This window comes from Muscardinus avellanarius (genome assembly GCF_963383645.1).
Source record: "Muscardinus avellanarius genome assembly, chromosome: 17".
In the NCBI taxonomy this organism is placed as follows: domain Eukaryota; kingdom Metazoa; phylum Chordata; class Mammalia; order Rodentia; family Gliridae; genus Muscardinus; species Muscardinus avellanarius.
This window is the reverse complement of record NC_137803.1, coordinates 18,105,003-18,121,842: the sequence shown is the minus strand read 5'-3', so window position 1 is coordinate 18,121,842 and position 16,840 is coordinate 18,105,003. Positions and strand designations below refer to the sequence as shown.

Sequence of the window (16,840 nt, the reverse complement as noted above, 5' to 3'; positions counted from 1 at the left end):
GCTTCCCTGCCAACCTGACAGCCCTGAACAAGCACCTGACCCTTGGGAGACCGAGAGTCCGGGTAGAACTCCCGACTTGTCCTGAGGTGGAGGGCGCGGCATGTGCGGGCATTTGTGTGTATGTATATGTATGCATTCATCTCACAAATACACAAGTTCCCCACCTCCCAAACTTCAGGTCTGCTCGGGTGCAAAGCAGACGTTCGCCTGCCACCTCAAATAGTTCTTTTAGGAATTCAGTGGATAAAGTACTTAGTCACAGCAAGACTGGGCACAGAGTAAGTTCTGCCAAACAGAAAAGGGTCCCCTTGTGAGTTATTTTATTTGGGGGGTGGTGGTACTGAGAACGGAACCCAGGGACACTCTATCTCTGAGCTACACCCCAGCCCTATTGTATTTTTTTATCTGGAAACAAGGTCTCGATAAGTTGCTGACAGCCTAACTTGCTGAGGCTGGCTTCGAACCTGTGAACCTCCTCTCTCATCCTCCCAAGTATCAGGATTACACATGTGCACTATCACATCTGGTTCTCTTGTGATCTTTTTTTTTTTTTTTTTTTTTTTTTTTGCGGGTTTGTGGATGGAACCTAGGGGCATTTGACCTCCGAGCTACACCCCCTGCCCTATTTTTTACTCTTTATTTTGAAACAGGGTCTCACTGAGTTGCAGAGGGCCTCACTAAGTAGCTGAGGCTGTCCTTGAATCATGATCCTCCTGTCTCAGCCTCCCAAATGCTGGGATTACAAGTGTGCGCCACCACGCCTGGCTCTCTTGTGATTTTAAACCTCCAACATAGAACAGGAGCCCATCTCTCATTCTTTCATCTGCTTCCTTCTCTTTAGCTGAGTATTTATTTACTTACTTACTTACTTACTTACTTGTGGTACTAGAGATTGAACCTAGGGGCATTCTACCTCCGAGGGACACCACTAGCCCTGTTTTTTTATTCTTTATTTTGCTTTTGGTTTTTTTTTTTTTTTTTTTTTTTTTGTGTGTGTGTGTGTGTGTGTGGTATTGGGAAGGAAACCCAGGGGCTTTCTACCTCCAGGGCATACTCCTAGACCTATTTTATATTTTATTTGGAAACAGGGTCTCACTAAGTTGCTGAGAGCCTCACTAAATAGCTAAGGCTGGCTTCGAACCTGTATGATCCTCCTGTCTCAGCCTCCCAAGTACTGGTATTACAAGCGTGCGCCACCACGCCCGGCTTTTATTCTTTATTTTGAAACAAGAGCTCACTGGGTTGCAAAGGGCCTAAGTAGCTGAAGCTGTCTGTGAACCATGATCCTCCTGGCTCAGCCTCCCAAATGCTGGCATTACATGTGTGCATCACCACGCCCAGCTCTCTTCTTTATTTTAAAACAGAGTCTCACTAAGTTGCAGAGGGCCTCATTAAGTAGCTGAGGCTGGCTGCGATCCTGCAATCCTCCCATCTCAGCTTCCCAAGTGCTGGGCTTACAAGCGTGCGCCACCATGTCCGGCCTTCTTCAGTCAGTTGTGAAGCCATCCCCAACAAAGGATGTCTTGCTGCTGTGCTCCCTGCGCCAGTACCTGCCTCTTCTCCCTCACCAGCGTCTCCTGCTATGATAACCTCCACTTGTCACACTCGCTTCTCTATCCTCCCGGGGGAAACCCACTGCATGAGCGATTCCAGGTGACACGCCACGAGCTTTCAGAATCAGGCACAGCACAAGTAGAAAGAAGCAAAAGAAAGTCAAACTCTGTAACAAAGTGTTAAATCAAGTAGCTTCTGGGAAATGAAACACACACACACACACACACACACACACACACACACACACACACTATAGAAACTATAGACTTGAGCCGGGCGTAGTGGCGCATGCTTGTAATCCCAGCATTTGGGAGGCTAAGACAGAAGGATGGAGGTTCACAGGCAGCCTTAGCTACTTAGTGAGGCCCTTTGCAACTCAGTGAGACCCTGTTTCAAAATAAAGAATAGAGCTGGGCGTGGTGGCGCACGCTTGTAATTCCAGCATTCGGGAGGCTGAGACTGGAGGATCACAGTTCGCAGACAGCCTCAGCTACTTAGTGAGGCCTTCTGCAAATCAGTGAGACCCTGTTTCAAAATAAAGAATAAAAAAAATAGGGCAGGGGCTGTAGCTTGGAGGTCAAATGCCCCTGGGTTCCATCCCCAGACTCTCAAAAAAGAAAGAAAGAAAGAAAAAAAGAAAGAAAGAAAGAGAATAAAAATAGGTCTTGGGGGTGTAGCTCAGAGGTAGAATGCCCCAGGGTTTCATCCCCATTACCGCAAAAAAAAAAAAAAAAAAAAAAAAAAAGTAATATGGGGCTGGGGTTAGTTCAGAGATAGAATGTCCCTGGGGTTAAATCCCCAGTACAACAACAACAATAAAAATTTAATTTAGATCTCATTAAAAATATTAGCTAAGTCAAGCATGGTGGTACATGCTGTAACCCAACACTTGGTAGGCTGAGATAGGAGGATCTCTAGTTAGACACCAGCATCAGCAATTTACCAAAACTCTGTTTCAAAATAAAAATAAATAGGGCTGGGAGTATAGCTCAAAGGTAAGGGCACTCCTGAGTTTAGTCCCCAGTATATATGTATGTACATATGTATATGTTAATTTCTAAGATATATTAACTAAAGTCACTTCGCACATCATTGCCTTAGACCAGGGTTTCTCTGCCTCTGCACTAGTGACATTTTGGCTGGCTAATCTTTGTTGGAGGGACTGTCCTATGCAATGTAGAATAGTTTGCACCATCCCTGGCCTCTGCCTGCTAGTTAGCAAGGGCACACACTCGCCCCAGTGGTGGTAACCCAAATCACCTCCAGACATAGCCCAATTTATCCTGTAAGGGGGGAAAGGCCCCCCAATCCCTGTTGAGAACCACTATCTTTGAAAATGAGGGCCTTATCCTCTTTCTAATGAAACCAAGTGACCCCACTGTTACAGAACTTTTCCACGCAGAAGTCCTATCTCTAAATTAACAGTGGTGTTGAGTCTTCTTTACTTGCTACCTAAAAAAAAAAAGAATTTCAATTGCACCGCTGGGTGAAGCTGCAATATTCTCTTAATCTTTCTACTTAGACTACCACTCTTCTGGGATCCTGTCTTCCACCCTCAAAATCTGTGACTCACAATAAATTAAGTGCATTTTCCCGTGGATGGCTGCCAGTTAACAGATTACTGGGTAAGAAACCCCGGGGCTAAAAGACCTACCTAAGCCACAGTGGGCATCAGTGTGCAAACGGGATTTAGAACTATGTTTTTCATCTATCACACCTGAGCTCGGAACAAGAGCGGCTTTAACGCGGGTGTTCCTCTGCCCGGCTCACGGTCGTCCAAACCTCAGACATGAAAGAGCTGCACAGATCTGAAGACGCCGCGATGCGCGTGCACTTAATTCCAAACTGTGTTGTGCATGATGAACGGCGCATTAGGAAGCCCGAGCCCACTCGGCCGGATTCTAGTGTGTCAAGTGCCAAGCTTTAGTCAAGGGGCTCGGCCTCTCCGCCCCTCCAGACAGAGCACACCTGGGACCCAGGTCTGCCTCCCCAGGCTCCCTTTGTCTGCACATAAAGGTGTGTGTAGCAAGGCGTATTTGGAAACTTCTTACTGGTTTTTGTTTTTGTTTTTGTTTTTTGCGGTTCTGGGGATGGAACCCAGGGGCATTTTACCTCCAAGCTACACCCCCCAGCCCTGGTTTTTATTCTTTATTTTGAAACAGGGTCTAACTGAGTTGCAGACGGCCTCACTAAGCAGCTGAGGCTGTCCTCGAACTGCGATCCTCCTGTCTCAGTCTCCCAAATGCTGGGATTACAAGTGTGCGCCACCACGCCCGGCTAGGCGTTCTTATATTCTGAGGCTCTCAAAATACGAGATTTTTCTTAAGCACCAGTCAATGCCCATAACAGAAACTTAAGCTCAGAGAGGGAAAAAAAAAAAGGATTTTATTCTCCTGTATATAGTCTATGTTAAGGAAAAGAAACAAAATCACAGCTCTTCATTAAACCTGCCAGGGACAGCCAGGTCTGGCAGTACATGCCTGTAATCCCAGTACTTGGAAGGATGGCATGTTCATGCCTGTAATCCCAGTACAGAAGGATGGCAGGTTCAGGGCCAGGCCCAGTAACTTATCAAGACCCTCAGCGATTTAGCAAGACACTGTTTCAAAATGAAAAAAGAAAAAGGAGTGGGGTGTAAATTAGTTCTGAGGTAGAATGCCAAGTTCAACCCCTAGTATCCAAATAAACTTACAAGATACGAGTGACTTGTGATCTATGCTACCTCTAGAAGAGAGTTGGGCAAAAAGCCTGGCATGATGGCACACCCTTGTAATCCCCGTACTTAAGAGGTTGACACAGGAGGGCCGCAGGTTCATGGCCAGCCTCACCCACTTAGTGAGGCCCTCTGCAACTCAAAGAGACCCTGTTTCAAAATAAAGATAAAAAATAGGGTCGGGGGTATAGCTAGAGGTAGAATGCCCCCTGGTGGGTTCAATTCTCAGTATTGGGAGGAAAAAAAAAGGATAGAGTTTGACAAACTACAGACCCTGTACCAAATGTGCACACATACACATACACTCCCTGGTTTTGGAGATAAAGTTGTATTGGAAGACAGCTCCACTCAGTGTTCGTGCGGTATCTGGACTCTCACAGTACAACAGCAGAGGGGTGGAGCTCAGAGGTAGAATGCCCCTGGGTTCCATTCCCAGCACCGCAAACAAAACAAAATAAAAACAGTAAAGACAGGGTACAGCCTATAAAGCCTAAAAACTTCATTACCTAACTAATTCTTTACAGAATGAGTCTGCAGACCCCTTATCCAGTGTAGCATCTAGTCTAGTACTGTTCATTCTAAGTCCTACACAGACAATGCCTTCAAAAGGGCAGGCGTTGAGCCGGGCGTGGTGGCGCACGCTTGTAAGCATTTGGGAGGCTGCGGCAGGAGGATCCCACTTCGTAGACAGCCTCAGCTACTCAGTGAGGCCCTTTGCAACTCAGTGAAACCCTGTTTCAAAATAAAGAATAAGAAGCCGGGCGTGGTGGCGCACGCTTGTAATCCCTGCGCTTGGGAGGCTGAGACCAGAGGATCACGGTTCGCAGACAGCCTCAGCTACTTAGGCCCTCTGCAACTTAGTGAGACCCGGTTTCAAAGTAAAGAATAAAAAATAGGGCAGGGGGTGTAGCTTGAAGCTCAATTGCCCCTGGGTTCCATCCCCAGACCCGTGAAAGAAAGAAAGAAAGAAAGAAAGAAAGAAAGAAAGAAAGAAAGAAAGAGCGGGAAGTGTAGCTCAGAGGTCGAATGCCCCTGGGTTCTATCCCTAGACCCGCAATAAATAAATAAATAAATAAATAAATAAATAAATAAATAAAGCTTGGAGGTAGAATGCTCCTGGGTTCAATCCTCAGTACCACAAAAAAGAAAAAACAAACTAGAAATAGGTGGGCATGGTGGTACATACCTGTAATCCCAGCACTTGGGAGACTGAGACAGGAAGATGACAGGTTCAAAGTTAACCTCAGCAACTTAGCAAGATCTGCAGCATCTTAGCCAGACCCCGATTCAAAACAAAAAAATAAAAAGAGCTGGGAGTCTAGCTCCGAGGTAGAATGCCCCTGGGTTCAATCCCCAATCCAAAATAAGTAAATAGATAAAATAATCTATGCCCATAATGTGGAACTAGATAAATTATGTCTTAATAAAATATTCCTAAACAAATAATATAGAAGAATATTTTTAGTTCTATGGTGAAGCCGGGTATGGGGGTGCATGCTTGTAATAACAGCATTCGGGAGGCTGAGACAGGAGGATCAGGGTCTCCAGCCAGGCTCAGCTACTTAGCAAGGCCCTTTGCAACTCAGTGAGGCCCTGTTTCAAAATAAAGAATCAAAAATAGAGCTGGGGGTAGAGCTCAGAGGTAGAATGCCCCTGGGTTCCATTCCCAGTACTGCAAAAAAAAAAAAAAAAAAAAAAAAGTTTAAAAAAAAAGTAGTATAGAGGCCAGGTGTGGTGGCGCACGCTTGTAATCCCCGTGCTTGGGAGGCTGAGACAGGAGGATCGCACCGGTTCGAAGCCAGCCTCAGCTACTTAGTGAGGCTCTCAGCAACTTAGTGAGACCCTGTTTCCAAATAAAATATAAAATAGGTCTGGGAGTTTAGCCCAGAGGTAGAAAGCCCCTGGGTTCTGCCCTTAGTACCACCAAAAAAAAAAAAAAATGTAGTATCATGACATTTCAGTAAATATACTGAGTGAATATTAACAGAGACAAAATACTAGATGATAAGATTATCAGTGATTTTTATCTTTCTTTTTCCTATCTGTATTTTTATTGCTTTTGAAGAAATATGACATAAAGTTACTTAATGGAAACTGGGGCTTATTTTAGATTTTTATTTAACTTTAATTACTTAATATTAAGACCATTTATATTTTTGCCTTTTGCCACTTAGAACGATATAGTAGTAAAATAATTTTTTTCCCAGGGATCCACACTGAATCGGTTTTTCAGTTTACAGCCATGTTTATTCCAACCCCTAAGAACTTAAGGCGCAGGAGGGAAGAGGATCCAGTGGGAACAGGGGGCCAGCGCTCTGCTTGGCATGCGGCCGACCAGAAACTACATCTGGGCTTCCCGTCTTCCCACTAACTCTGTCTTTTAGGAGGACGGAGAGTTGAAATGATTTGGGGCCCCACCTCATGCCCTATCCCCAGCGAACCTCAATTTACTTTGCTTTCAATCAACGCACCCATGATCGCAATGAAAAACAAGCGCAAAATTAGAATAATTCATTTTCATGGCTGTATAGCTTTCCTAGAATAAACATCTGCTCGGGCGAAAAGGTCAAGAGATTCACTAAGTCCTTCTTTCATTCTGCCTGCTGGTGAAATACGCTATTTCTCTATATTCTTAGCTCTAAATAACTTCTCTTTAGACTGGCGTGGTGGCGCCCGCTTGTAATCCCAGTACTTGGGAGGCTGAGACAGGAGGATCTGGGTTTGCAGCCAGCCTCAGCTACTTAGTGAGGACCTCCACAATTTAGTGAGATCCTGTTTCAAAATAAAGAATAGGTACTTCATGGCATAATGGTAGTGTGTCCAAAATAAAGAATAAAAAAATCAGGATGGAGGTGTAGCTGGGAGGTAGAATGCCCCAGCACCATAAATAAATAAATAAATAAATAAATAAATAAATAAATAAATAACTTCCTTTTTTGTGTGTGGTACTGGGGGTAGAACTCAGAGGTTTTCTACCTCTGAGCTTACTCCCAGACCTATTTTCTATTTTCTTTGGAAACAGGGTCTCGCTAAGTAGCTGAGGCTGGCTTTGAACCTGCGCGATCCTCCTGTCTCGGCCTCCCAAGCACGGGGATTCTAAGTGTGCGCCACACGCCCGGCTCGAGGCTTCTGTTTTTGAAGTGGACACTCAGCAACGTTAGCCTGGTGTCCTCCACCAGCATACAGAAGAGGCGAGATAGGAAAAACAGACTCCATTTCTTCAATAAGTTACAAGTCATGGTAAGTCATCTGCAATTATGTTCTAGTTCTGGTGGGGTTTTCTGCAGAAATTCCTGCTGGGTTAGCTATTCTCCTGCCCAGGACATACACTTCATGGACATAATTACATTATGTTCATAAATACATTTCCGGCACACACATAATTTGTGTGACATACTCCAGAACCCAATTCTTCCATGATTTGCAGGTTGTTTTTACACAACTCTGTTTTCTTTAACAAGAGCCCTGGGGGCCGGGGAAGGAGTGTTAAAATCTGTAGTTTAACAGCTTCTAAAAAGGAGCTAAGCACACAACACACCACGCCTGCCATCCTGGATTCCCAGGCCCTCTCCTCCTGCGCAGCTTGTATCCACTGGTGTTTACAACAGAGAGCAATCCTTGTTTGCACCCACAATTACACTCATACCTCTTTTCTGCTTGGGCCTGAGGCTTTGCACTCTTGGTCCGCTGGGCTGTCTCCGTGGCCGCCGCTGCCGCCGCCGTCCCCAACTGGCCTCGCCACTGCCGGGCCCCCGCGCCGCCACGCGCCACTGCGACAAGACCAAAGCACAGGCGTGAAGTCCAGCGGGACAGTGGCTTCGTGTCCTGGGGCATAAGGCCTGGCTTGAAAATTTAAAGCGATGCGATGGCAGGGGTGATTTTCCTAGCATTTCTCTGCAAGCAGGTAAAGGCGCTTAAGGCCTCCCCTAGGCGATGGGGGACACTGCTCCCCGTGATGGTGGACAAGGGCTGGCAGGGAGGCCTTGTAGAAGCCGCACACACCTCCTCTCCCCGCGCTGGCTGCTGACCTCATAGGATCACTTAGAAGCACCTCTACGTTGCGCGCGCACGTGTGTGTGTGTGTGTGTTACTGTGTATGTTACTGTGTGTGTATTACTGGGTATTGAGCCCCAGGGTATTCTACCTCGAGCTACACACCCAGCCCTACTTACTTACTTACTTACTTACTTACTTATTTATTTATTTATTTATTTATTTATTTATTTATTTTTGCAGGTCTGGGAATGGAACCCAGGGGCATTTGACCTCCAAGCTACACTCCTGCCCTATTTTTTATTCTTTATTTTGAAACAGAGTCTCACTAAAATGCAGAGGGCCTCACTAAGTAGCTGAGGCTGTCCGTGAACCACGAACCTCCGGTCTCAGCCTTCCAAATGCTGGATTACAAGCATGCGCTACCACGTTCGGCAATTTTTAAAAATATTTATGTATTTATGTATTTATATATTTATTTGCGGTCCTGGGGATGGAACTCAGGGTCATTCTGCCTCCAAGCTACACTACCAGCCCTATATTAATCTTTTTTTTTTTTTAAGCAAGGTCTCACTAAGTTGCAAATGGCCTCACTAAGTGTAGCTGAGGCTGTCCGTGTACCATGATCCTCCTGTCTCAGCCTCCCGAATGTTGGGATGACAAGCATGTGCCACCATACTTGGCTATTTTTGTTTTGAAACAGGGTCTCGTTAGGTTGCTGAGTCTCACTACTTGCTGAGGCTGTCCTCGAACCTGCAATCCTTCTGTCTCAGTCTCCCAAGTACTGGGATTTAGGTGTGCGCCACCATGCCTGGCTAGCCTCTACATTCTGAATGTTTCTGAAGAAAGCGCTCTGTGGAAAGGTGCGGGACCCACACACAAGGCAAGGAGCCGCTGCTTTAGGAAGCGGAAATTAGGCCAGTTTCCAACTAGCTGCAGCTCTCCTTCCTGCCCTTGAGCCTTCGCTAATACAGCACCAGCGCTGGGAGCCCAGGGCCGCCCTTGGACCCCGACAAGGGGAAGTCTCTGCTTTGCAGGGCTCCGTCTGCCCCCTCTCGCTGCACCCCCCCACCCCCGCCATGCAGTAAGCCATCTATGGCCAAGGAGACATGCCTGCCCCAGAGTCCACAGCCCACATAGCACACCAAGCTCCCAGGACCCAAGAATCCCTGCTCCCCACGCCCACACCCACTCCCAGGGGCTGCTCCCGTTTATTTCCTGTACCCATCCTCCTGAGGACACTGGGCCATCAGTGTAAGCCATCCTTGACCCGGAGGGGTGGCAGGGAAGAGCCAGTGGTGCAAGGAGGAGCAGGAGGGCCACAGGTCAGCTCACCCGGTCCTCCACATCTCTGTAGGAGTCCACCCTCCCAGTCCAATATGAAGGACCATGTCCCTAACGGAGGATAGGACATATCCCGCTATTAGCCTGCTATCCCACCTTGATATATGTGTCCCATGTACACACTTGACCTGAGCCCCACAGACTTAGAGGTGGGTCTGGAGAAGCCACCCGGATCGAAGACACCATGTGTCCAGCTCAGTTTAATCTAAGTGTTGGACCACAGGTGGCTGTGGTGTTGTGTGCTTGTAATCCCGGTATTTGGGAAGCTGAGACAGGAGGATCGCAGGCTCAAAGCCACCTGGCAATGTAGTAAGGCTCTCAGAAACCTAGCAAGACACCGTTTCTAAATAAAGAATAAAACTGGGACTAGGATATAGGTTGGAGGTAGAATGCCCCTGGGTTCAAACCCCAGTACAAAAAAAATAAAAAATTAAAATAAATAAAAATAAAATAGGGCTTGGGTGTATTCATTCGAGTCACCCCTCCATGCCAGTCTGGTATGGAGCTGTTCCTATTTTCTGTATTTCTATCTTTCTAATAAACTTCTTTAAATCTTAAAAAAAAAAATAGGGCTGGGGGTAGAACTTAGAAGTAGAATGCCTCTAGGTTCAATCCCTAGTACTATAAAGAAAGAAAGAAAGAAAGAAAGAAAGAAAGAAAGAAAGAAAGAAAAAAGAGCAAACAAGCAGGCTGCTTGAGGCAAAAGCGCTCTGCGGAGGAGGAATTCAGGTTGCGGACCCCCCAGGTCTGACTCTAAATTCAGTTCTGCGGTTTACCAGCAGTGTGACCTGGAGCCACGTTATGGGCTTCCAGAGCCTCAACTTCCCCGGCTGTAAAGTCATGCCATCTCGCTATGGGAACTCTCGCGAGGATCAAGGCAAACGGGCGAAGCCTCTGCGCTGTTGCTACCTGGCCAGCACGAGCATTAGTTTCCAGAGACTGGGAGCTACACCTGCTCTGATCTCTTTTTAAACACCCTGCATGTGTACAAAATATAGGAAAATGATATCTCCGAGCCACTTCAATTTCCAACCACCCGGTTCATGCAGATTCCCAACAGAGCCAATTACACGCGATTGTGCCGAGTGACCCGAACCACATCAAAGCGAAGGTGCACGGGCCCACAGCGGCTCAGCTCCTGCGGGGCACCGCAAGGACGGCAAGCTCAAAGGCAGGCTGGGCAACTCAGCAAGACCCTGCCTCCGAAACAGAAATTAAAAGGGCTGGGGGAAGCCGGGCATGGTGGTGCATGCTTGTAACCCCAGCATTTGGGAGGCTGAGAAAGGAAGCTCGAGGTTCCCAGACAACCTCAGCAAGTAAGCGAGGCCCTTCGCAACTGAGACCCTGTTTCAAAATTAGAAAGAATAAAATAAAAAAAAAAATTGGGCTTGGAGTGTCACTCGGAGGTAAAATGCCCCTGGGTTCCATCCCCAGTACCAAAAAAAAAAAAAAGAAGAAGAAGAAGAAGAAGAAGAAGAAGAAGAAGAAGAAGAAGAAGAAGAAGAAGAAGAAAGAATAAAAAAAATAAAAATAGGGCTGGGGGCGTAGCTTGGAGGTAGAATGCCCCTGGGTTCCATCTCCAGTTCTAAAAAAAAAAAAAAAAAAGGCTGGGGGAGTCTGGTGTGGTGGCCCACACTTGTAATCCCAATACTTGGGAGGCTGAGACAGGAGGGTTGAGGTTCACAGACAACCTCAGCTACTTAATGGGGCCCTCCACAACTTATTGAGACCCTATTTCAAAATAAAGAATAAAAAATAGGGTAGGGACTGTAGCTCAGAGGTAGAATGCCCCCTGGGTTCCATCCTTAGTACCACACACAGAAAAAAAAAAAAAAGGACTGGGGAGATAGAGTTCCCTGACAGAGAGCCTTTGGTGAATCTCTGGCATCACAAGACCAAAAAAAAGTTCAGTTCCACTCAAAGTCTCAAACCAACACCTATCTTATTATTATTATTTACACAAGTTTTTTTTTTTTTTTTTTTTTTTTTTTTGGCGGTACTGGGGATGGAACCCAGGGGCTTTCAACCTCCGGGCTATACTCCCAGACCTATTTTTATTTGGAAACAGGGTCTCACTAAGTTGCTGAGAGCCTCACTAAGTAACTGAAGATGGCTTCGAACCTGCGCGATCCTCCTGTCTCAGCCTCCCAAGTACTAGGATTACAGGTGTGTGCCACCACACCTGGCTCCCAGGTTCTTAGTCATGCTGCAGTGTTCTAAATTGCATATGTGCATGGATTACATCAGAGTCCATGAGAGTATGAGAAAAACTGACATTCCACAATTTGACTACTGGTAATAAGATATCCTCCTGCAGACCTAAAAACATAAAGAGGCAGGAAGAAGTTGGGGTGAAACTGGATTCTCGAACTAGTACCTTAAGATTTCCTAGTACAGTATGAGAACCAGTACTTTTTTGTGCTAATTAACTATTGCCATGCCTTTACAAAATTCTCTTCTCCGTGACCATTCATAGTCTCAGAGAGGACAGTGACACTGTCATGGGCTCCTTTCCACTTGGGACTTGAGATAAATACACCTACCTCTCAAGAACACCTCTAAAAAGCCAGGCATGGTGGCACACGCTTGTAATCCCAGCATTCGGGAGGCTGAGACCTGGAGGATAGCGGTTCGCGGACAGCCTCAGCTACTTAGTGAGGCCCTCTGCAACTCGGTGAGACCCGGTTTCAAAATAAAGAATAAAAAGTAGGGCAGGGGGTGTAGCTCGGAGGTCAAATGCCCCTGGGTTCCATCCCCAGACCCGCAAAAAAAAAAAAAAGAACATCTCTAAAACACTCCTCTCCCTTAGTGAGCTAAAATGAGTATTTCCTATCAAACAGAGTTTGCCTAGCTAAAAGAAGGTTCTAGGAAAAAAAAAGACATGTCCTACCAAACAGAGTTTGTTGTGCTAACAGAGTTTAAAGTAATTATGCAAAGGACGAACTGATACTCCAGAATAAACTCAGCTCAAAGCTGAAGAGAATCTTGGTTCCGTGTCTGGAGTGTGTGTCGTGGAACAGAGAGATCCGAGAAGTCCACAGAGGAACAAGCTGCCTGGCTGCACCTGGAAAGTCACTGAGCCAGAGTCTCACTTTTCTCATCTGTGGCATGGTGATAAGGCCAACCCACCGGCTGCTGTGTAGATTAGAGGAGGGGAAATCTAGGCTTAGCCCAACAACAGTGCCTGGCACACTGCATGTGGTTAGACCAAGAGGTTAAGAATATTCACCAAGGCTTGAGTGCTTATAAGACCAGGTAACTCTGCTCCCCAGCGGACACAACCTATATTCTCAGTGTGTACCAGCAGCATGTAAGACTGTTAATGGGTCTCTTTTGTCCAAGTACCTCTAGAAAACGCTAGCCCAGGCTGCCCCAACGTGCGTCCTACTGTCCAGAAGTAATGCCCGGCCTGGGGCAGAGCAAGTGGGCACGCTGTGACCTCCAACAGCTGGGAAGGAATTGCCAAGCTGGTGTCCAAGAGAGTGATAACAATGATGCCTACCTTACCTCCTCTGGGTGACAGGCCCTTCACATACCAGTCCTCCTGGAGTGCCCCCCCCAAACTCTTGTTATTACTAATGACAGTAACTAAGGCTCTGCGAAATTCAGGCACTGCTCACGATGGGCCTTGAACCCGTAACTCCCGCACACGGGACACTTTCCGGCGGCCCCGACTGGTGTCCAGTGCCCCAGGTGCTCCCCTCGCCTCTGCCAGGGGAGGGTCCGTCCCAGTTCCCTCTCCACCACTCCCCTAATCACGCAGAACTCCCACGCAGCCCGCTGCCGCTCCTGGCCCCCAGGCCGGGGCCCGCCGCGCGCTGCCGGCTGCCCCGGGTCGCAGGGTCCTCAGCCGCGACGGCGACAGCCCCACTTACGCCGATCGCGGAGCAGGACACCCGCAGCTCGCAGGCCCGCAGCCATGTTTGTGCCGGTTGGAAGCATTTCCGGGGCAGCCTGGACGGAGCGCCTGGGTTCCTCCCGCCGCGGCGCCCTCAGGAGCCGGCCCAACTGCAGCCGAACCCGGCAGGCGCGCCCCACCGGCTCCCCAGCCCTTATCACGCGGGGAGCTCCCGCACCCTCGCGGCGCTACGCTCATTCGCTGCCGGGGAGGGGCGGGGCCAGGCTTCGACACGCCCCTCGTGGGGAGCTAGCTCATTCGCCACAAGATCGGGGCGGGGCCTCGGGGTGGAGCCAAGCGGCAACACGGACCAATCCGTGCTCAAGGATGCCCTGTAGGGGCGTGGCCTCGAGAGCGGGGCTGACGAAGGCACGCCCCTTGAAGCGTCCTGTGAGAGGCCCACGGGTGAGAAAGGACCCCCGCCCTGCTAGTGGCCGGCGCCAAAGTTCCAGTGCACTCGTTGCGCAGGACCAGTCTCCTAATTGCATCTGCCAATATTGTCAAGGCATAAGTGAGAGCAAAAATTTCTAGACATTTCTGGGGGGTTTTGGGGGTTTTTTGGGTTTTTTTTGTTTTGTTTTTTTACTGTTTAGTGGTACTGGGGGTGGAACCCAGGGGCTTTTCTACCTCCGGACAATACTCCCAGACCTATTTTATACTTTATTTGGAAACAGGGTCCCACTAAGTTGCTGAGAGCCTCACTTAGTAGCTGAGGCTGGCTTCGAACCTGTGCGATCCTCCTGTCTCAGCCTCCCAAGCGCGGGGATTACAAGCGTGCGCCACCATGCCCGGCTCTAGACATTTCTATTACTATTAGTGAACTACAAGGATGTTTTGCCTCAAGTGTCTAGTTTGCCAACCTAGTTACCACACAACAGTGCAGATTTATTTTTCGATTTGTTTTCAGGATACAGAAAGACGTTATTTTATTTTGGTACTGGGGATGAAACCCAGGGGCCTTCTACCTTCGAGTTATACCTCTAGACCTATTTTATATTTTTATTTGGAAACAGCTCTCACTAAGCTCCTGAGGCTGGCTTCAAACCTGTGATCCTTCAGTCTCTGCGTCCCCAGTACTGGGATTACACGCGTGCGCCACCACACCCGGCCAAGGGGTTATTTTATATTAGGCAAAATGTCATTTTTCCACTTCTCTGCAGCAGAGTTTGACAGGTGAGATCAGAAAGCGGACCTTTTGCCGCTAATAGCAGAACATTAGGAAAACAGGAGACCAGGTTAGTTAAATGCATTTCTTGGAGGGATGGTACAGTGAGGTTTGTAAGGATGCACCTTCCCAGCTTAGCCCTGGTCCCCATCTTCCACGCTGAGGCAGCGGGCAAGGACAGGTGGTCCTCCTTTACAGCCATCCCTGCGTTCCACACCTCTACCAGCCTACCCTGCCCATATATGTTCAGTGCTCAGTGGAGTACAATTAGCCTCTGGAACAGAATTAGACTGGGTATCTTTCACTCACAGAACAAATAGTACGCACCCACTGTGTGCACTGAAAACACAGCGGTGAACAAAACCGACCAGGGACTTATTCAGAGCCTGAACAACTTAGACCTTAAGCAAAGCAAAATTCTGTTTCAAAAAATAAAAAGGGCCGGGCGTGGTGGCGCACACCTGTATTCCCAGTACTTGGGAGGCTAAGAGTGGAAGACCACAGGTTTGAGACCAGCCTCAGCAATTTAGTGAGAGCTTACTTCAAACTCAAAAGTTTAGCCAGGCATGGTGGTGTACACCTGGGATCCCAGTACTTGGGAGGCTAAGACAGAAGGATCATGGGTCCAAGGCCAACTTCAGCAACTTAGCAAGACCCTCCACAAGTTAGAGACACTCTATTTCAAAGTAAAAAATAAAATAGAGCTGGATGTATAGCTTAGAAGTAGAATGCCCTTGGGTTCAATCCCCAGTACCAAAAATAATAAAAATAACCTTTTTTTTCAAAAGTGCGAGTTTAGCATCCTCAGTACCTAACAGTAGTAGTAGTAGTAGTAGTAGTAGTAGTAGTAGTAGTAGTAATTGTGATAGATAAATAAAAGGGCTGAAGGCATAGCTCAGAGATAGAATTACCTTGGGCTTACTTCCCTAGTACCAAAAATTTATTTTTAAATTATTTATTTATGTTGTGTGTATGTTACTGGGGATTGAACCCAGAGTTAGTCTACCTCCAAGCTATACCTCCAGCCCTATTTTATTTTTTATTTTTATATTAATTAATTTAATTTTGGCAGTACTGGGGATTAAACCCAGGAACAGTCTAATTCTGAGCTATATCCTCAGCCGTATTTTTTATTCTTTTTTTTTTTTGTCTGTGTGTGTATGTGTGTGTGTGGTACAAGGAGTAGAACCCAGTGCATTCTACCTCCAAGATACACCCCCAGCCCTATTTTTTATTCTTTATTTTGAAACAAGGTCTCACTAAGTTGCGGAAGGCCTTACTAAGCAGCTGAGGCCAGCCACAAACCTGGATCCTCTGGTCTCAGCCTCCCATGTACTGGGATTACAGGCATGTGCTATCACGCCCAACTTTATTTTTTATTTTGAAACAAGGTCTCACTAGTTGAGGAAGGCCTCACTAAGTAGCTGAGGCTGGGTTTGAACCTGCAATCTCCCTGTCTCAGCCTCTTAAGAACTGGATCACAAGTGTGCGTCACCATGCCCAGTTTTCATTTATTTAAAAAATAAAAATAAACTACAGCCATGAGTAGTGGCACATGCTTGTAATCCCAGCACTTGGGAGGCTGAGACAGGAGGATCACACAGGTTCGAAGCCAGCCTCAGCTACTTAGTGAGGCTCTCAGCAACTTAGTGAGACCCTGTTTCCAAATAAAGTATAAAATATTAGGTCTAGGAGTATAGCCTGGGGGTAAAAAAGCCCCTGGGTTCCACTTCAGTACTACACAAAATAAATAAATTATATTAAATTAACTACATTAAAAAGGTTGTATTTCAGCTGGGCATGGTGGCGCACACTTGTAATCCCAGCATTTGGGAGCTTGAGACAGGAGGACTGCAGTTCGAAGACAGCCTCAGCTACTTAGTGAGGCCCTTTGCAACTCAGTGAGACCCTGTATCACAATAAAGAATAAAAAATAGGGCTAGAAGTGTATCTCAGAGGTAGAATGCCCCTGGATTCCATCCCTGATGCCTAAAAGAAAAACAAAAACAAAAACAAAAAAAGGCCGAGTATGGTGGCACAGGCTTGTAATCCCCGCGCTTGGGAGGCTGAGACAGGAGGATCGCACAGGTTCGAAGCCAGCCTCAGTGAGTCAGCCTAGTGAGGCTCTCAGCAACTTAGTGAGACCCTGTTTACAAATAAAGTATTAAAAAAA

At 47.1% G+C, this 16,840-nt stretch overlaps 1 protein-coding gene across 1 annotated transcript in view; it reads right to left on the bottom strand.

Moving 5' to 3' along the window:
- FECH (ferrochelatase) overlaps positions 1–13,546 on the bottom strand; it is a gene marked incomplete at both ends in the record, with an annotated part of 45,254 nt that extends 31,708 nt beyond the window's left edge. Inside the window, 2 exons of the mRNA XM_080714299.1 lie at positions 7,914–8,037; positions 13,480–13,546. Coding sequence (XP_080570425.1) covers positions 7,914–8,037; positions 13,480–13,546 — 191 coding nt within the window. The remainder of the gene's footprint in view (positions 1–7,913; positions 8,038–13,479) is intronic.
- Positions 13,547–16,840: the final 3,294 nt, after the last annotated feature.